This window comes from Drosophila hydei, unplaced genomic scaffold (assembly GCF_003285905.1).
Source record: "Drosophila hydei strain 15085-1641.00,03,60 unplaced genomic scaffold, DhydRS2 tig00000149-arrow-pilon, whole genome shotgun sequence".
Classification (NCBI taxonomy): domain Eukaryota; kingdom Metazoa; phylum Arthropoda; class Insecta; order Diptera; family Drosophilidae; genus Drosophila; species Drosophila hydei.
Genome location: NW_022045678.1, coordinates 3,320,004 through 3,341,682, shown reverse-complemented (window position 1 = coordinate 3,341,682; position 21,679 = coordinate 3,320,004). Strand labels below are relative to the sequence as shown.

The following is a 21,679-nucleotide window of genomic DNA, read 5'->3' as shown; positions in this document are numbered from 1 at the left end:
TTAAGTTTCAATGTTCATTTTTATATATTACAAATTCATAACTTTAAACAGTCTCATAATTGAATATGAAGAGAGAGCCTAAACGTTGCGTTACCTACCACACACTTGCCACTATAGTTTTACCACAACCTCAAGCGCTCTCCCGGTTTTGCGTGCTCTCTCTCTCTTGGTGTTGGCCTCTCCATCATGTTTGTTTTTGGCGCTCGACTGGTTGCGGCTCGACTTGTTGGGGCTGGCGTGTCAGTGTCGTGTATGCATTCGAACCGATTCGTTGTGCCGAGAGCAGCATTTACAAAGCGCGCGTTAGCGTCCAGCAACACTTCCAGCCCGTGTATTTTGTTGGTGTCCCATGAAGAAGCCAAGTGCAAAGCAAAATTGAATAATTTTATAGTGTGTGCGCGTGTGTGAGTGAGAGTGTGTGTGCGTGTGTGTGTATGTGTATGTTGTTATTCGCACTCGTATTTATTTGCTTGCTATGCCAAAAATATAAAGTTTGATATCAAAATCTAAGGGGCAGAGCTAACGTGCATAACAGTTGGCGAAGGAAATATCGTGAGTTGTAACGGGAACGGTTAGCTGATTCAGCGAGTGCTCTGCTATTTTTAGAGCAATTAGGAAAGAAAAACAACAACAGCAACAGCAGCAGCAGCAGCGACAACAACAACAAAGTTAAAGCCGTGCCGGCTGCTGCGCCGCAGCGTCTGTTAAACAAGAACAACAACAACAACAGCAACTGCGTAGCTGTTCGTCGCATTTGCATAAATATGTAAGGCTCTCCCGGTCTTTAACCCGCCCCTGCTACGTTACTCACCCTGCGGCCACCGTTATCAAGTGTCGAAAATAAATAAAAGTAAAAAGTAAAAAAAAGTAAATTGTGCAAAATTGTTAAAATTGGCTCAGCGTTTTGCATTGGCAGCGAGTCCGTGTGTGTGAGCGAGAGAGTCCAAACAGTGTGTGTGTAAACGCAATGGCGCTCAGCCCTGAGCATCAATTTAGCTGCTGAGCAGAGCTCAAAGCTTGTCGACAGATTCTAAGTTGAAAACCGTGAAGCAGCTGAGCGAATATCCCAGCGCAACTGCCAAAATGTCAACTACAACGATAACAGCAACAACAACAACAACAGGAGCAGCAGCCGCAGCAGCAAACGCGGCGTCGACTTCAGCTGCGTCGCCCCCACCAAATGTGAGCGGCGGACGCATCGCTGACTGTCGTAAATTCTCACCAAATATATTCAACAAGAGCAAATGCAGCCATTGTTTTCGTCAGCGAGAGGAGCACAGCGCCGCCGCCTTGGAATGCAATAGGGTGAGTGATCGCATTAGCTGTATGCGTACGTGTGTGTGTGTGAGAGTGTGTAAAAGCGTGTATGCGTCTGCACGCGGGGGGAAGAAGAGCTCAACTAGTTTCGCAGATTAATATATAAATTTGGGACTCCCACTTGCCCTCTCTCTCTAGCTCTCGCTCTCGCTATGGCATTGTGTAAATTTATTGTTGGATGCAGTTTGTATATCTTGTGGGTTGTTTTTTATAGACTTGTAGCATGGTCCATAATGGTTTTCCTATGTTGCTTAAATGGGATGCTGCTGCGATCCAATCTGTTTATGCATGTACTCCAATTCTTCTAATCTTCTCAGATATTTATGTATGCTCCAAATGATTTTTGAGAGTGTTCGATGTAAATCTATAGATCTATATTATTATATATCTATATTTATCTATATCTAGTGCAAAAGATATATAAACTGAGTACGATCGACCGATCAAGCTTTTCATTTTTGTTTTAAAAGTTTTTCCAATTCGTCGACTTTCACAAAAGATTCAGATTTTCTTGGTCATTATTCATTTTGAGTCGTAAAATCTTTTTATGCTATTTGATACGAATCTCTTAACTTTATTAAATACAAATTCCAGCAATAAATAGAAAAGATAATAATAATAAACGAATCGCAGTATAAAATTCGGATTTAGCTTCGTTTGGGTATGTCGTTAACGTGAAACGATTTTCACTTTTTCCAGGGCCCCGAGGGGGACCCTCGCCCAAAAGTCTCTGTTTAGCATTGTGGACTGTATGTTTTCTATGCTTTGATTGGTTTTTGTTATTTTAATTAGTTTTCAGTGGCACATTCCGAATGGCGGTTTATTCTAAGAAACGAAACGAGACGAGAAAGGGAGAGTTTTTTCTTTTGTATTGCCGCTTACCTTTCCGTAGGTTGTCTTCTAAGCATTGATACTATAAAAAGCTGAATCTGCAGCCGAAGCGATTTCAATTTTTAATTTCACTATTGAGCACTGCACGCCCAACCAAGTCGCATGCGAATCTGGCTTTGAAGATAAGTTTGTTCGAAAATTAACAATCTATATATGAAATACACACATCAAATAATATACAGATCTTCAGACTGAATGATTTATTTTAACGCCAGATGGATTTGAATCTATTTTTTGCATACGACTAATGCCAGGTGTTTTAATGCAATTGTTCAAATTATTTTCCTATATTCTGTGGATTAGTCACATTGAGATGAGGAAGTGGAATTTGACAAAGCTCCTATACAATGAATATATTTTTAAATTTACTTATAAACCAATTGACTAATAGTAAATATTTTTATATACTTACTTATACATTTGTATAGGGTGTTCCAGGTATTACAAGAATAATTTGCCACATTAAGTTAGTTCTGACTTATTTCTATAAACAAGTAAAGGTGTTCGTGTCGGGAGTTCCCAACTAGGAAACACCCTGAACGTTGAGCAGAGCTGCTGTTTCAATCACGCTACTTCTAAATATATAAGTCCAATACTTACTCATAAATATACACAGGCATCTTGGCCTCTTCTGTTTACTGCGCAAAGGAGTTTCCAAAATCTGAAACATTTAAAATCTGCCTATTTAACGCAGGAATCTAGCTCTTACGGTAGTCAGTCTAAGCCTAATAAACCGAATCAAATTATCGATCATAAAACATGAGCAGCTCGCACTGCGTTAGGTTTACAGGAATATAAATCTATGTATATAAAGTCTCTAGTTTTTGTAGTTGCCGAGATTGCTACATTCATACGGGCAGGCAAAGCTAGATTGACTGTGCTCTTTGTTCTGATCAAGAATGTACTTATTTTGACATATAAGTATACTTTGTGGGGTCTGCTACGCCTCTTCTGTTTATATAGAGTATCACCAATGATGAATGATCATCTATCTTATCGCATGATCGATAACCAACTTTTGATTACGTTACTGTCACAAAATGGTTTTTAAATCGATATAAAAGAAATTTATTTTTGAGGAGCTTTCAGATAATGAAAGAGTTCACAAAATTATGTTCATAAAAATAAAATAATATATATATAATAATATTTTATATGTAACTTAAAGAAGAGCTGTGTTCATGAAAATAGTAGTGCGACTGACCACCACATTTAGTGGTAAGAAACCATATTTTTGAAATGAATATTAATATTAACACATTTTTTGATTAACATAGATGTTTTTTTTTAATCTTAGAAACGAGTGCATATATAGAGTATATAATAAAGACAGAAAACTATCGTTTTCTTTTTGTTTGATATATATATATATAGTATTATGAGATCCCGTTGTTGATGGAAGTATATCATATTTTCATAATTGTTAGAAGCAGCATAAGTAACTTGAGCAGTTCTCGATCAATTGTTATCTGTTTATAGACGAATAGAAACGAATATCAAACATCTACCGGTTTAATCTTTCCCAACTTATATTTATACAGTTGGTGCTAAACAAGTTCCGTTTGTTGACTCAAATGAGTGTCTATTGAAACGGGCTGTAGATCAGCTTACTCCACACGCATGTAAATAAATGTCTGCCTAGCTGCGTAGCCGGGCTCTGTCTGTAAACAGATGATATTCGGTAAGTTTCAGGGCCTCGGGGTCTACGACTTCCTCAATAACAGGCCACAAGCTTTGGAGCTGCTGTGCTAATTTGTGGGGGTCATTCGTCGGTTCTGTTCGAGTTGAAGTCGGAATCGGAGATGGAGATGGAGTCGATGTACTACTCTCTCACGTCAAGTGTTCTACTCATGGACACGTTTAAAGCGCTTGGCTAACAGCTTTTTTGTCGGCGGCCAAATTGATTTCTACACTTAGCCCACAAAGAGCATTTCGTTTCGCCTCGAGGCATTTGTTTTTATTGTATTTTTTTTTATTTTTTTCTTATTATTTTATAAACTGTAGTTCACATCAATTAAAATTATGCCATTTGCCCCTAGAGACAGGCGAAACGGCAAAATTTGGACAGCGCTTGAATGTTTTCGACACACAGAATTAATTGCGCTGCCCAAAGCCAAGAAAAAGTGACAACAAATTTGCGGTCAATGAAATATGTTAAGAAAAACGTTTCCCCATTTCCCAACCAAAATGAAAAACCTCACAAAATCTTCGAAAAACGAGACAAGCAACGGAAAATAATTCGGGTCAAGTGCTAAAAATAGATTTAGCCCAAACATGAAAATAAAAAACTTGACATGGCTAAGAAAAAAGTAAAATAAAAAATGTCAAAATTAAGTTTGGGAATGAGAATGCATTTAACAATTTTATTTGATCATCAAATTTATTCCTCAGAATTGTCATATTTTAATAAGCTTAAGTAAATTTTAGTATTTTACAAAGAAATTTCATAATAAGCGAGTATTTTTATAGCAAAATAAACCACAAAAATTGCTTTTAGTATGTGAAATAGAAATACATTTTCATAAAATTTGTTTTTCTTGTCAGAAACTATATTTTTGTAATATTTTTCAAGACATAAAAAAATAAAGTAATTTAAATAAATTTATTCTGTTAAATTTTAGAATATATTTGTGGAAAAGACATTAAATAGTATATCCTAAATTTGAACTGTGTAATCAGTAATTATTTTAGTATTTAAAACATACTAAAATACTGATACAAAATACTAAACATGAAGTCATGTTTAAGCACTAAATATGAAGAAATTACTGAAAATTAAATCCAATTATTATTAAAAATTAAAAATATATATATTTAGCAAGTGAAACTGACAGACTAGTTTATACCCTGCACGTATTAAACTCTGTTGTGCATCTTTTTACCTAAATCTTAGAAATACCTGAGTTATATCTGATTCTATTGTCCAATTATTTTAAATACAGTGACAGGCGTAGATTATGTATAGGAATCTGAGGTTTATTTATATATTTAATATATGTCTTAATAATATTAAAAGTCTTCGAGGTATCAAAGACAGACCCAATCTTATTCAAGTTTCTACTTCTTAAAACTTGTATTCAGTTTCATAATATGCATTAATAAATATGGCCTATTGCAAGCATTAGCACATAGCTTACATACCCTTTGCTAGACACTTTCGTTGGGTGCAGGGTATAAATAGATGTCGCAGGCATTTCGCTTGCATCGGGCTGCAATTAGACGTCGCGTCGTCCCGAAGCAGAATCAACGTCAGTCGAGGCGTTGGCTACAGGTCGTGAAGGGGAGAGAACTGGGACTGGGGCTGGGGACTTGTGCGGTTAATCACCTAGAGCTGCGACCCCAGATGGGGACTGGGTCTGGGAGCATATCGCCGGTCCCCCTAGGCGTTTCTTCTAAATTTAGAATCACCTCACATTTGGTTTTCCCTTTGCTGAGTTTGTTGTCTTCTCCGTGTCTTCGGCTTTTGCGCCGCGTTGTCTTCGGCTGTCGCTGTGCATAATGTGTGAGCATAATTGTTGCAGTGCACCTGCATCCAAATGTGAAGACTTCAAAGTGGCCCAGCCAAACTCTCGGGTTACCTAAGCGGACCACCTACAGCTGGAGCCCCGCAACGGTGGCGGCTTAGCAAACAACTTAAAAGCTGACTCCGCAAAGGGTATCCAGAGGCTTTGGCAAACTGCTTTCATGCTTCTTAACCATTGTCCCTTTGAGGCATGGCAATTGCATTTCATATTGCGACATGAAAGCTTCATTATGATGCCGACAAGCAGCACAGATTGCAGCACAGAACGCCGAGCTCACAGCTGGCTAAAGGTCATCTGCATTGACATCCGCGTTGTCTTCGTGACTTGCCCGAACACCAGGTCAATAGCCAACCAGCATTTTGATAACTAATACCAATTGCAATAGCCATCAATGAATTCTTAAAATTGAAGAAAATATTCGTTATAATTGTTAGAGATAGGGTTAGAAAATGTGAAAGAAATATTTGTAAATATGAAATCAATTATGCTATGATAATAATAATATGAGCTGCTTTTAACTTCGCTTGAGCTTGGATTAATTCCTCTTGATTAAGAGTTCATAAACCTTTAGTTATTCCAGATGATTTGGCCTCATTAGTTTGACCATTGCTCTGTGGGAGAGTGGATATGCAGACTGTGATTAAATAAGTTTAAGATAGTTGATCAAAATATAAATATAAAATATATTATATTATATATAAATATATTATATATTATATAAATATAAATAAAATATCATATAAAATAAAATATTTTAATTGAAAAAGATTTTTTATTCATTTTAGTAAATAGTTTATTATAAACATTTCACACTGGTAAATTGCAATTTTGAATTATCGATAATAACATTATATGCTTTGAGTTTGCTTTGTTGTTACGATTTTTGAACCCTCAAATGATTTCAGTATATGAATATTATATGGATATATCAGCATAAAGATATAAACTTGAAGATATAGCAGCTGAACTATGAATATATAAGTTAAATCAGTCGTAGTCGTTTTCACTTGCTGTTGTGGCATCAATAAACTCAATAAAGATGAATACTAGACATACGTTCAATATATATTTATGTTTTAAATATTATTATATGATATTTATCAACGATAATTTGGTTTATGGAACTGAAATTACGATAGAAAAGCAAATGAAGTGACAAGAAAATTATTCTCAACCTTATGATCATCTAAAAACCCCAATAATATATACTATATAATATATACTATATATATATTATATATAATATATTTTAAACAATATATATATATATATATGCATACCTATAACTAAAACTATGTAATAACGGTCATAGCTAAAAAATGAACTAAATTTTTTGAGCCGTGCAAAGCCGCGTAATAGCAGCAAGTTGGAGTTGGTTTGTTTCGACTTTTCTTGCTGTCGTTCTTTGTTTATTTCTGTTTGCGTTTGCTGTTTGGGCAGCCGAAGTGCCTTGGCTATCCCTCCGAAGAGATCTCAATTGATCCCCGGGGTGTTATTGTGCTCTTGGCAGCACGCCAGCTCCAGCTCAAGTTCCAGCTTCTCTGCTGCCCTTTGAGCTGCCTGTGCTGGCAGCAACATTATATACATATATTATATATATATATATATATATATATGTGTGTGTATATAAATGTATTTATATAAATGTGTTTATGCGTTGTCCTTAGCTGTACTCCTGGCTGTTTGCGTGTGCGCCATGAGGGGAACGTGACCAAGTGAACTTTGTTGTTGCTGCAGCGTTGATTGATTGCTTGGCTTAGAAGTTGTTTTTGTTCCTTGAAGTGGGCGTGCTGTGTGGATATTTGCATGTTTCTAGGTTAATTAGCTGTCCAGGTGCGTTGAACTTTAACAGGTAGCCCACCCAGACACAGGGCGCTGTGCCGTTTGAGTTCTTTTCTTTTATCTAAATATATATATATAAATATATATATATATATAGACATATATGATACACGATAAAGCAATGCCAAAACAAACAACTTTGGGAGATAAACTATGCCCAAGTCCATGCTGTGTGCATTTGTGCAAGTGGAACTAACTAAAAAACAGATACGCAGATAAACGAAATACAAAACAGACAGTCAAGAGCCAACAGCAAACAGCCAACAGCCAAGAGGCAACCGGCGAGAGCCAACAGCCAACAGGTAACAGCACACAGGCAGCAGGGGCAACAGCGGCCAGCGGGGCAACAGTCGCTATCTGGCAGATACTCGCAGCAACTACTTGGGGCGTTCAATTCTAAGCGCTGTCTTCAGATAAGATACAACTTTTGTCTTGCGCTTTTGTTTGCTTATCGCCAAGTTATGTTGCTTTGTATCTGATGGATACGTTTCCATGCTGCAATTAGCAGTGGCTTCAGCGGCTTCAGCGTCTTGGACTCGCAGCAGCTTCATCTTTGAATTTGGCTGTGGCTTTGCCTGCTACTCAACTTTGCTTTTCTCTTCTTCTTCTTCTTCTTTGTGCGCTTTGCATGCCGCAATTATCAGCACGAAGCTCTCTGTCACTCAACCTGAGCAGGGTTGCCCCACACAATGGCCAGGGTTGCCAACTTTGTGCAACCGTATTGCCTGCTTGCCTCAAGCATTCGGCCTTATCGCATCGCACAAACAACAAATCATCAATCAAAACAGCAGCCGACACAACTCTACACAGCTCTACGAAGAAGCCCAGTTAAATCAACTTCTTAACGCCAACAGGCTCATCTTTGTTTCGCCTTTTCGCTGGCTCTTAGATCTCTTCATAAAAAGTAACCTAAGTTGAGACTTAGGTTCAGGGCAGGTTCTCTAAATCATTTTGAATTGCTTTCATAATCTCAGGCTGCAGAAGTAAGACCTTAGGCATGGAATTTGATATGAACATTGACACTGACTAAGACAGACTAATAGACAAGCTGACAAGATTTGTATAAAACTATTAGAAAATATTTGGGAGCTAATGAAAATAAATATTCAGAGTGATTAAATAAAAGAAGAAAACTTAATTGAATAACAAAAACAGAGAATTGGAATATAAAATAAGTCAAAGATCTTTGATCTTCGATCTCTGCCAACTTCTGCAGAGGTGTTAGAGTCAATTAACTGTGCAATTTGAGAAGTTTTCGTTATTATATTTACAGTAAATGCATTTATTGCAATTAGTTAAGATTTCTTTATTTCCCTAGCGTCTTCTTGCACCTGTTGCAGACAGTTTGCCACTTCATAGATCATCGCGAGTAAAAACACTTTTAGCTTCTGCCAACTCCCTGCCCTGACGTCATTCCTATAATGTTTGCAGTCGCTTTTCCGGGTTCTGTGACATTCCACTGCATAATAGAGTATCTATTCTTATTGTGCAACGTTTTTTGCTCGGCAGAGTCCCCTACTAAGTTCCGCTGAGTTATGGCAGCATTTAAACCTGCACCTGAACTGGCTTTAACTGCTGCTGCCGTGGCTGCTGCCGCAAGAGGAAGACTGATAGATAGATAGATACGTAGATAGTTGGCCGGAGATTGCGAGCCAGGGCATTTCTTTAAGTTATGGCGTGTTGAGAAGGGCATCTAGATGCCGCGATGATTAATTGACGATAATCAGCAGCGCTTGCCATTAAAACTTCAAGACGCGTTTAATTGAAAAGCGATAATTGCTAATGATAGCCATTGCCTGAATGTGCAAGAATATCAAAATGGGAAAACTCAGCGCTCGCTCATTTGTGTACTTTGCCATCTGTGGCTCACACTCTGTTTTGCCATGCTATGTAAATTTTCAAGCTGCGGTCAAGGTGAACGAGCTGCGAGGGAGCTGTTAAGAGAACGAGAATCGAGACTCGATGCTTGCGACTCGAGACCCGAGGCAGGTGACAGGCCAAGCTCGAACACATGAATCGAACACTTCCAGGAAGAAGTCTCGTTTCTTGTTGTTTGGTATTCACAGACAACACAGATAAATCATTTGAAAAGCAGCGCGTTTTTCGGCTGTCTAGCATTTGAATGCGATTATGATTTTTTGTTGCTTGAAATGCGTAAAATGTTTCGCGATTGGGGCTTTTTGTTTTGCGAGTTCTTGGAAGACATTTGGCATATCGAATGAATGAAGCTAAAGATTTGCTAATCTGATTGGGACGTGCCCAGCGCAGAGGCAGAAATATGTTAAGACGACATTCCAGTTTCTGTCAGCAGCGACAAAAAAACACACGCAAATAGAGTGCGATGCGGCAAGGAGTGCCCGATTAGCAGATACCCTACAAATCAAGTTTCTGAGAGCTTAATATAAAGACAAAATTAGGGAGTCTTGCTCATACTATATGAGATGTCCATTAACACAATTGTGGAGTCTTGATCATACTACATTCGATGCCCATTAACAGCCTTATATAAACAAGTATTTGATACTGACAAATTGACTGTTAAAGCGTGCTTAATGGACTCAGTTTTGTGTCTGAATTATATTTTCTAATGTCTTTTTTATTGAGATTTAAGTACTTCCCTCTGTCTGTTGCATGCAACTATTTCAACTTTTGGAAAACAGAACTCAACGACAGTTATTAATTCGCATATATGAATTTTGCTATTAAATTTGCCAATTACCGTCTCGAAATAGTCAAAACGGACCGGAGAGCAGCGAGCAGGGTGCAGGGGCAACGCGTTTGTTTACAACCAATAATTTAGGCAGTCGCCGCAGCAAAGGCAACAACACATGCTAAATTATGTGGGTGGACACGATAATTTCGCTTTGCAGACATCGACACTCCGCGCCGAGACCGAGTGCCAGGGAGCCCCCAAGGTTCCTCCACCCCCGTGCCTGAACCAGACGAATCAAAAACAGATTTCCAAGTCGCGCCCAAAAATAGCAGCAGAAACGTCAACGTCCCGCCCGAACTCCAATCCGGTCCCTCCCTCACCCCGCGCTGCAGTCGTTGCCCTTAGGCGCATTTTATTTAAATAAAATAAATTTGTTGCCTGCTGCCTAAAAACAGCGCAAGCTGCAATTACTGTAAATTCGCACAGACAAACAAAATGATGGACGCGCTAGAGCGGTGAAGGGGAAGTGGAAGGGGGTGGGCGGGGCTGAGGACTCAGTCTGTGCAGCGCATTTAGACTCTAGACGTATCCCCAGACCAACGAAAGCGAAACTACTCAGAGCACTCGACGTTGAGGAAGAATATACTCTGCTTATTGTACTATTTGAAATTTGTATATTTATAAAATATTTATATATATTTTGTTATTAACAATATAATATAGGCATCTATTTTATTCAAAATCTGATTCCCTCTATCATACACATGACGACTCCATCAATTTTACAACTATCATTAAGATGGTGGGAAATAATCATCCAAGAGTTACAGTCTTTGATACCTACTCAAGTAGTTTTGGGCTACCAATTACAACAATTGGTATCGATACTACAAAATTTTTAGTGGCTTTATTTCTTATTTTCCAGCTATAACAAGTTGAGAATTGCATAGACGAAGCTTTGAAACAGAGAGGTGCATAGGCAGATACCACTTTTTACTTTAACAAGATTTTACCTTAAATTGAGAGAGGGATAGGAGGAGGTATTCAAGAAAGTGGAGTCCCTGTCTAATAATGGTCTAGGTAGCTCTTAAAATATATGATGAAATGTATCCGTATGAAATCATACTATGAAATGTAGATTGTAATCGATGCAGTGAGATAGAAGTTATCGAAGACGTGAAGAAAACTTGGGTTTGACAGGAAAAGCAGATAGATGTGTTTAATACACAAAAATTGAAGGACTTTTCTATTTCTTTTAGACTGAGAGATTGACTGGGCTATCGCTATTGCTTAAAATCCTGCTAAATAATTTATATTGAACGATTTCAAAGGGTTGAATATGTAATATATTTTGTGTCTTAAATAAACCTTATTAATTGTTTTAATAACATATGGCTCCTATAGGTCAAATTGCTTGAGTCATATAAACGATTTTCTTAATATATATTTTCTTATATTATATATATTATATATTCTAATTTATATCTTATAATTTATATATTAGACAGATTTTTCTTATAGATAGCCCAATTAAATTTGCAACTGCAAACTTTTTAAACAGTAAAATATGTTCAAAATATAAATACCCAATATACCCAATATAACTACCCAAAAGATAAGGTATTAAATAGTCGGTGGAACAGTCGCTTTGCTCGTTTTAACAGATTTCTAACTTGCATCAATTTGATAGATTTACCTATTCGATGTTCGATATATTCTAACGAAGATCCACAAGATTGCAGTGGAAGCACATACAATTTGGATGGTAGTTATTTGTGGCGGGTGGGTGGTGCGTCTGCAACTCCCCCATCGGCGCAGTGGCGTTTTTTTTCTGAATCCACCTCCGGCAATGTTTAAGTTTGTCTCCGATTTGTTTGGCTCTTGTACGTGGGTCGACGTCAAATATGGCGAAGGCTGCCGTTGCCGTTGCTGTTGCTGTTGCTGTTGCCGTTGCCAGCGACAAAAACAGCCATAAACAAATAACTATGCCACTGCCGATGGCTATAGCGTTGGCTGTGTCGGTGGCGGCGGTGGTGGCGGTGGCTGCGGTGGTTTCGTCTATGAGCTATGACTATGACTGTGTGTGGTGGCTATGCTCTGCGTGGCTTGAGCGAGCTCTATGCGAGCTGATCATGCACAGCTGAATGTGGTTCAGACAGACTATGTGGCACGCTAGACACACCCGAACTGAACCGAACCCATGCAAATGTGTGTGTGTGTGAGTGTGTCTGCTTTAGCTGAAGTGGAGCGCAATGGAGCAACGAGGAATTTAGCTCATAAAATATTTAGGTGTTTGCCGTATTTGAGCACGTCTTGCATAATTTGTACGTTTGTACTTTTAATTAAAGATATCTGAGATACACATATTGCTGTGCTACTTGATCGCAGCAGCGATCTCAGCTGCATTACCACCTGACATAATAGAGCCAACATAAATTGTAGAATTTTCACAGGGTCAATTGGGGTCAATAGCAGACAAGCTCTGGCCATAATTAGCCTCTGTCAGAGACTGCATGAAATATTTCTTAAGGCATTGGCCAATTATTGGCTCGACTAGATTATGGAAAAAGGTCGCCCAGCGAGTTAATGGCTTTTCAATTCGAAAATCGCTGAACTCAATTCTTGAAAACCTTTTGTTTCTATAATATTTACTAATTTATTATTTTCAATTTCTTTTCTTTCAGGTACGTACCAAATTAAGTCTGTAATGGAGCTAAGGAAGCTACAAAGTTGAGTCGAATTTCTGGAAAAACTATCGTACATTGTAACTGAAATGCTATGTAGATTCAGTATAGATGTCTTCGTTATACCCTGTAAATATGTTATCCTGTGAGAGGCAATTCTGATACCATGTAGTATATAGGTATAATCCCAAAATCAGAATATATATATTAAAAGAGAGAGAAAGGGAAGTTGGGCAAATGCAGATCTTTGCTTTTGGCTGACATTTAATTGAAAAATAATAATAAATTATTAAATAATAAATAATCATATTAAATCATAAAAGCATCATTAAAATAGCTGAAGTATTTATAAACAGATAAATTATTAAATAATACCCTAAATCATATTGAATCATAAAAGCAACAATAAGTATTTAAAAACAGATATTTAAAAACAGATAAAGTTTTCGTCAAACAATTTTCAAGCTCTACTTATTCGTCTTGTTTTTATAGATAATAAAAAATAGTTCCGAATATGGAAGTAAATGTATTTCCATGTATAAAATTTAGTTCAAATATGTCGAATGTCCATTAGAAAAATGGCGTTGCTGATCAGAGATATGTGATCATCGTGTCGGATGTCTCACCTCCTAAATTTTGCAATTAACTTGACGAAATTAATTATTGGCGATGAAAGAGAAACCTAAATGTGGATTATAATTAATTTTAATTTGCTTGTCAATAAAACTTAATTCAATTATGTCCAATGTCCAAAACCGCGCGACGCCCACACGCGCTGTGATGAACTGGAAGTCTTAACAACCCCGAAGCAGAAGATGAAGTTTCGGAGGAAATGGTGCCAAAGCTGTTTGGGTTTGTTTTCGTACTCTTTTTCGAACTGTTTTTGCGTTCTTCGAACACTTTTGACCATTTAACTGTTTATCATTCTGCGGCGAATTTCACGTTCTGCTCGCCGTGTTTACATTTTCGCCGCGTTATCACTTATTAACCCACTTCCGGCAGCAGCAGCAGAAATGAAATTAATTTGCAATGGCAAACGATAAAACGAGCTGGAAAAGAAAGACCATAAGAAAGCGCAAGAAAAGTGAGAAGAGAAGAGAAGTAAAGAGAGATGAAGAAAAAAACAGTAAAAACAATTTACAGAACCTAGAAAAAATCATAAATCATCATGGCGAATTGGGCTAATGTTGCTTCGTGTGAAAGTCGCATCATCCAATCGTGTCTCTTGCGTTTTTCTCGCAAATTAAGTAATTTCCATTTAATTAATCAAATTACTGGCGCATTCGCCATACACTGAGGTAGGCGTGACCATTTCGAAGCGATGCCAAATCGATTGTTAATTAAACTGCAACACAATCAGCACTTGAATGCGTTTCTATTCAGTTTTCCTTTCAGTTGACAAATGCGACAGCAACAACAACGACTACAATGCGCGCTTAGATTGACCCACGTACATATGTATGCGTATGTATGCATGCGTACATGTGTATTTATGTATTTGGCCTACTTTATTTCCATTCGTTTAGCTTGTGAAACGGGCCTGTTGAAGCAATAAGAAGAAAATGAAAATAACATTTGTTGGCGTGTGATAGACGTTGAAATACCCTAACTAAGTGAAATGTGTAACACGAAGTGTTTGGGATAGACAACTCCCATTGTAGTTATTAGTACGAAAATTGGTATTTTAAATGTTTTCTTTTAGTATGCTGTATGCTTCTGTATGATATGATTCCAAACAGAAGCAAATAACAATTTGATGTGAAAATATCCCAATAGATCAGAGAAATTGAGCATAGAAGCCATATGCTTTAACTTACAATAAATATATAAGTGCATAGTCAACGCGGCATACCCCATTTTGTAACAGGGTATATGAAATGTGTTATGTGCATTGGTAATTGTAACTTTTTAAAAATCAATTCTGATTGTTTTTCTGTGTTCATTAGAGTCGCATTTGAAGTCGCTTTTGACTATATTGACAAGGTCTAGGTGCAGCCAGCGACAGGGACAGAGACCCTCAAAAACAAGCAGACAGCTCTGGAGCGCTGGACAATTGATTGCTTTACGGATTTCAAATTCAATTTGAATTTGTATTTGCTTTGAACTGTTTTGGCTGTCATTCAGATTTCTTTCATAGTGTGCACACGCGCGCGCGCGCGCCAACTTCCATTGGCACCGTGAATATCCGAAATATGAGCGTGGTTCATGGTAACACACACACGCACTGAGGTTGGCCAACGTACGTGGCGATTGCTAAAGTTAATATCTTTGTATAGTTAATGCAGTAGCTACAGCCCTTTGCTGCTGTTGTTAGTAAACAAAAGAAAGGCCTTTTACCCAGCTCTTGAGCTGTTTGGAGTGCGGCCAAAGAACAAACAACTGCCAACTTCCGCTGTAGGCTGCTCTTTTGAATGTCCGCTGTCAAAATCGAACAGCATCTGTGAAGGCTACTGTAGTTCGACCCCAGCCAGATACAAGTTCACCTACACAAAGACAACAAAGTGCAAAGTCTGAAAAGTCTGCAAAGTCTGCAAAGTATCTGCAGTTTGTTCAGCATAGAAATCAATTTTTGCGGCGAGTAAATTACTTTGATTCGATTTGTAAAGTTGCCGCGACGAGCACTTGGATGGGGGCACAAGCTGTGAGAATACAACTCGTACTCGCACTCACACTCGGCATGAGTTTCAGAATGAGAATGAGAACTCTACTTGAAGAATTCTTCATGTACCGTTGGCGCCCTTTTGCTGGCAATTCTCGCCCGTCCTCATCGTGATCATCGAAATCGACATCGGCATCGACAGCCTTTGTTGAAGCTGTTGCTAACTTGCGTGTGTTTCGTGTGTGTGTGAGTGTGTGAGTATCTGTGTGAAGTAATCGGTAGTTGCGACTCAAGCCGCAGAGTAGCAGCAGCAGCTCAGGCTGCTCTCTGGCTGGCCTCAAATGTTGTTGTAAGTATTCTTCTTCTCGTTCTCCGCGCCGCGAGAGGTTGTTGAACTTGTTGTACAACTTGGTTTCAATTTTGTTCCCTCAATCAGTTGCCTGTTCTTCGGCTTTTGTGCTCGTTTTGTGGCCATCCGAGCGTCGCTTAGTCCCCAGTCACCCTTCCCCGGACATTGAGTTCTATTATAGAAAATTATATTATTATTATGTACTCCATTCGCTCTTGGGCTTTGTTTGCGCACACATTTTTACTGTTATTTCACACAGAGCTCGCGTTCTCTTACGCTGCTCATATGCAAATTGCTATATCCGCACTGCAATACACTGACTGACGAAAAGAAGCGTATACAAAGTAGTCAAATAACTACATTTTGAATTGAGGCTGTAATGTAAAGGATTGAGGCGTGGTTAATCTCACAAAGTATAAATATATCCTTGATCAGGATCGACAGCCCAATCTATGTCGTCCTGCTTGTGCAACCTATAAAAATTCAAAAATCGTTATGCATTAAGCTTGTATTAAGTAATCGAAAAACTTATTTATTTTTATGAAATCAATGAAAAGGTAAATATCAATCCCACATTTCTTAGACTTTTACCGAAAAGCTGATCTAAGTTTTCAAGTTTCTATACAAATTTCTCCTAAAGTACACACCTATGGTATGTCGAGTATTTTTTAACCAAGTTCTCCCGACTAATACAGTCCTAGCACGCAGTTTTTCGACTCAGCTTGCCTTTCAGATCAACAATAAATTTATTCATATATATTTGTATAGATCTCAAGCTCTACTTTGTTCCCAAATCTCTCAAATGCTCTCTGCCAGAGCTTAAACACAATTTGAATAAAATGAAATCCCAACAACAGAGCTAATCTATCTGTCTTTTATTATTCGTCGCTGATTTAACACCTCGCGGTTTGTTGTTGCTTTCCATTTAATTAATTCAGTTGCCCAAAGCAAAACATAAAATTCAAATAAATGTTCTCATGACCCTAATTAGAAGCAGCCTTAACCCTGGGTATTTAAGACCCGGCAATTAAGTCTTATCAGCGCTTGCTTAGATGCCTTTCGGCATTATCTTTGTTTTGGGTCGGCTTCGGCGTCTCCTTTTAGGGTAGCATTAAAATGTGACGCTTCTTGAACCTCTCGATTTATTTGCCATCATTTGAGATAATGTTAATTAAAAGTCTTCAGTCATAAAAACATTAGATTGGATAGTTCAATCGATTGGTTTATTACTACGATTTCGTTGAAACTCTATGGAAATACTTTTTATGCTTTGGTCATAAAGAGAAAGAGAGGTTTTATGTTTTTTACTGTCACTAACGCTGCAACTTTGTATGCAAGTTGTTGCTGGTATTGAAACAAAAGATCTTAAGTTAACATTGATTTGTCTAGTATATGTGGATATAAGTTTAACCACTGCCAGTGGAATTTGGATTATTTAATTTATTTTTATTTTGTTAATTATTGCTCAAAGTAAATTCCAACTACTGACTTAATTCCAGTCACACTTGCAGTTACTGTCACTAGCTTACAATCGAGCTAGCTGAATATTGAGCATTCCTGAGTGCACAATACTCAATCACTTTATAGGCGCTGCCATTTGTTACGCCCCTATTAGGAGTAGGTAAACAGGCCATCATTTTATGGTCTTAGTCTGTCCAGTCGATTTTACATATGTCAAGTCTATTGCAAATCTAAATTAATATCGGTCCTGATATTAGTATTGCCTGATTTGCCACGTCCCTTGTGGGCGTATCGGGAAAATCTTTAGACTTTATCAGACGAGCGAGTTTTTTTTTTTCAAATTTCAAGTCAATACAGCAAAATGCACAAAAGCAATATACCCATGAATGAGTGTAAAAATGTACTCTTAAAATGATTTGAATTTGGAGAGGTTTAACTAAATATTGATATAATCTATATGGTATTCAGGCATATAGAAAACAGAGAAGCTTCAATTCAAATTTAAATATAAATTTACATAATATACTTTCCGAATTTATCTTTGTTTTTAATATTCTCCAGTTTCTATTAAGTTTGTTTGCATATTTTAGATAAATATAAAAAATTGTGGAGCTTACAAAAACTAAACTCGTATGTTTTTAATATACTTAGACATTTTAGTGACATATTAAAAACGCTCAAAAACTGTTTGTCCTTAAGAACAAATATTTAAAAAAAACTTTGACACTTTCATTACTTATTATTATTATTATTAATCATATTTTTGGTCTGAATGGCTATGAATGATAGTAAATGATTGTGTTTGCATTGGGGCATTTTGACCACGTGGCTGACCCGTGTGCATTCTTGCTGGACACATTTAGCAGATCGTGTCCATAAATCATTTGTGAGTCTCTTGTTACGCGGCCACAGCCTCTCCTCCAGCTGAGTTTTTTGTGGCAATAAATCAAATGTCTTGGGGCCGTCAATTGCTATTAATTTCATTGGCGTTGCGCAAAATATTGTATAAAATGTTTATCAGTATGAATAAAATACAAAATGCATAAGTAATTTATTGCTAAAAAGCAAATGTCATAAGAGTCCGCCATGTGGCACTGTGGGAATTACTTCGATCGCCTGCCCCACTCAATTGTGTTGAAATGTGTGTCGTTTTCCCGTGTCAATTGGTCGAATACGTTGACCAGCTGACCAGCTGAGCAGCTGACTGGCTGACCGGCTGACCAGTTGTCCAGATGTCTTAGTCACGGTTTATGTTGGCGCATAAATCGCAAATGTGATGTATCGATAAGAGTGCACTTGGGTTGGCGTTCACAGCTTTAGCATTTTTTTTCTTTTTTTTAATTTAAAATTTCAATTTTGAAAGCATTTTTGAAAATCTCAACTAAAGATTCCGATTCATTTTACAATAACTTTTTAATTATTTTTATAAAGCCGAAGACCGCAGTATTTCTCTTCATCAGTTTGGTCTATTTAGAAAACAAACTTTTATTTATTAAGTGCATAATTATAAATTATATATAAAAATGTTTTCCATATACTAGTGCTTCAAGATTACAGTTAGTTTTTTTGTTAAATTCAAATGGGTTTAAATTGTGAACCACCGAAAAATTATTTTTTATTAAACATTCTTAACTCTTGCTGAAAGCTCTGTTAGTTTAAGTTTTATAAAGGAAGAGTTTAACTTAGAGAAAACCGCATTGAATACCCTTGTAAGTTTGTAAAACCTTGCCCAAATTAGATCCAATAAAATGAGAACGTCTAGACATTTTGGCACGCTGGCAATCGCAATCGCAATCGCAGTCGCAGTCGCAATCACCATCACAATCGCATTACAAGGCCAGTTTAGCAATGCGCCAACTTTCTAGTTCAGCAGATCGAAACGCATTAACAAGTGTAACATTGGCAATTTGTTATACAATTGGCCAGAACAGCGAGCGTGAAAGGCCGCATCGTAGCATTGCGGGGGGCACTGACCAGAAACAATGAGCCTGGGGGCGGAAGGGGCTGGGTGCCCTAATGCCAAATGGCAGTCAACGTTGTTATGCAATGTTGGAAAAATTGTCGTTAACTCTTTTGCCTAATTTCATTTTCCGCGCTGCTAACGACGACTCGTCCCAACTGGGAAACAGACTGCGTGCAAGTACCGTCTCCGTGTCTCTCTCTCTCTCTTCGTACCTTTGCCCACCTTCCTCAGGTGTTTCCGTGGTGCGATGTGAGCATGATTATGTTTATTTTCCACTTCATTAAATCGCGCGCCCCATGCCACATCTTATGTAATTTCCTCGAAATTGTAACTACGCTATGTGTATTTTCATTCAGTATGCTGAGTATTTTAAGTATTTTTTTAAGTATTTTTCAGTTTTTTTGTCGTATTTCATTTTCGGTTTGGTGCCGTTTGTTTATTTGCCTGCTTTGCCATTATTTGGACTTTATTATCCAATCAAATGCATTGTGCAGTCGTACAGAGTTAGTGAGATGGCATTGGATTGGGAGCAATGAAATTTCGTTTCAGGGCTTTGTGTTTCATTGACTTTTACTTTGTTGCCAGTCATTTTGGCACTTGAGCAGCCCCACCACGATTGAATATGCCTTTGAACAGGAAGCCGGCAGCTGGAATTTTTACTAAATTAATTATCATCGTGATGAGGCAATCTCATTAAACAATTAACAATCTATTTCAGAACAGTTAGTTATCAAAAGAAAGTCACAGTTCAAAATGGAGCCGGCTTCAAGTAGGATATGTACTATTTCCGAACCCAATTAATGTATAATTACTATGGATAGAGCGTAAAATGTTCATTTACCTTTTTCTTTTGTTTTATTTTGGTCCGATTCCAATTCGAATTTTTAGGCCGAGGTCACGATCTCAGCGCAGCGCTAAGTGTGTCAGGGCGGGTGTGATGAGTGCGTGGTCTTCTCTGGTCTGGTCTCTGCAACGACTCCAACTTTAACTAGGTGCGATCTTTAGCTGCGCAAAGCCATTGTTGGGCTGCTTAGAGCAGCGTAAACGTTGCCCTGACCCATTTTGGGGAACACCCACTGATCATTTCGATGGTCGCAGCGCTTTTGAAATGACTTTTTGAGGCTTTTACTTTTTCTCCAAATTTGGCTGCAACGTGTACCTGCAGTTAAGTAGGTCTAATGTGACCAGTGGCGTTCGTGATACGGCTGCTATTAACGTTAACTGTTAAGTTTATGTAGTTGCTATAGATACTGTATGCTCTATGTCTTATTACTAACTGTTAACTGACTGTTACTGTTACTGTTACTGTTACTGTTACTGTTACTGTTACTGTTACTGTTACTGTTACTGTTACTGTTACTGTTACTGTTACTGTTACTGTTACTGTTACTGTTACTGTTACTGTTACTGTTACTGGTACTGTTACTGTTACTGTTACTGTTACTGTTACTGTTACTGTTACTGTTACTGTTACTGTTACTGTTACTGTTACTGTTACTGTTACTGTTACTGTTACTGTTACTGTTACTGTTACTGTTACTGTTACTGTTACTGTTACTGTTACTGTTACTTACTGTTACTGTTACTGTTACTGTTACTGTTACTGTTACTGTTACTGTTACTGTTACTGTTACTGTTACTGTTACTGTTACTGTTACTGTTACTGTTACTGTTACTGTTACTGTTACTGTTACTGTTACTGTTACTGTTACTGTTACTGTTACTGTTACTGTTACTGTTACTGTTACTGTTACTGTTACTGTTACTGTTACTGTTACTGTTACTGTTACTGTTACTGTTACTGTTACTGTTACTGTTACTGTTACTGTTACTGTTACTGTTACTGTTACTGTTACTGTTACTGTTACTGTTACTGTTACTGTTACTGTTACTGTTACTGTTACTGTTACTGTTACTGTTACTGTTACTGTTACTGTTACTGTTACTGTTACTGTTACTGTTACTGTTACTGTTACTGTTACTGTTACTGTTACTGTTACTGTTACTGTTACTGTTACTGTTACTGTTACTGTTACTGTTACTGTTACTGTTACTGTTACTGTTACTGTTACTGTTACTGTTACTGTTACTGTTACTGTTACTGTTACTGTTACTGTTACTGTTACCCTTTCTGTTTCTCTTGCTATTACTATTTCTATTTCTGTTAAAGGCATTACTAATTAGCTTTACGGCCTTTCGCCACTGTACTTTCACATGCATTGAATGAGTTATTGAATTACTGCCGCTGACTTTTGTAAATGCAATAAATAATAGAAAAGCATTCTCCATTGTTGAGCACTGCATTTCCATATTTGTTCAGCCTTTGGCTTTGAATGTTACAATACATGCGAAATTTGCTTTTTTGCTTTTACCAGCTTAATAAAATGTACGTAATT

The 21,679-nt window shown here is 37.6% G+C and overlaps 1 protein-coding gene across 3 annotated transcripts in view; it reads left to right on the top strand.

Annotated features, from left to right (window-relative positions):
- The first annotated feature begins 429 nt into the window (after positions 1 to 429).
- LOC111603878 (protein outspread) overlaps positions 430 to 21,679 on the top strand; it is an 81,175-nt gene continuing 59,925 nt past the window's right edge. For 2 of the 3 annotated variants that reach the window (XM_023321689.2, XM_023321690.2), the window contains exon 1: positions 430 to 1,305. In XM_023321689.2, coding sequence (XP_023177457.2) covers positions 1,084 to 1,305 — 222 coding nt within the window. In that variant the 5' untranslated portion in view covers positions 430 to 1,083. The remainder of the gene's footprint in view (positions 1,306 to 21,679) is intronic. The other variant, XM_023321691.2, reaches the window with a different exon arrangement.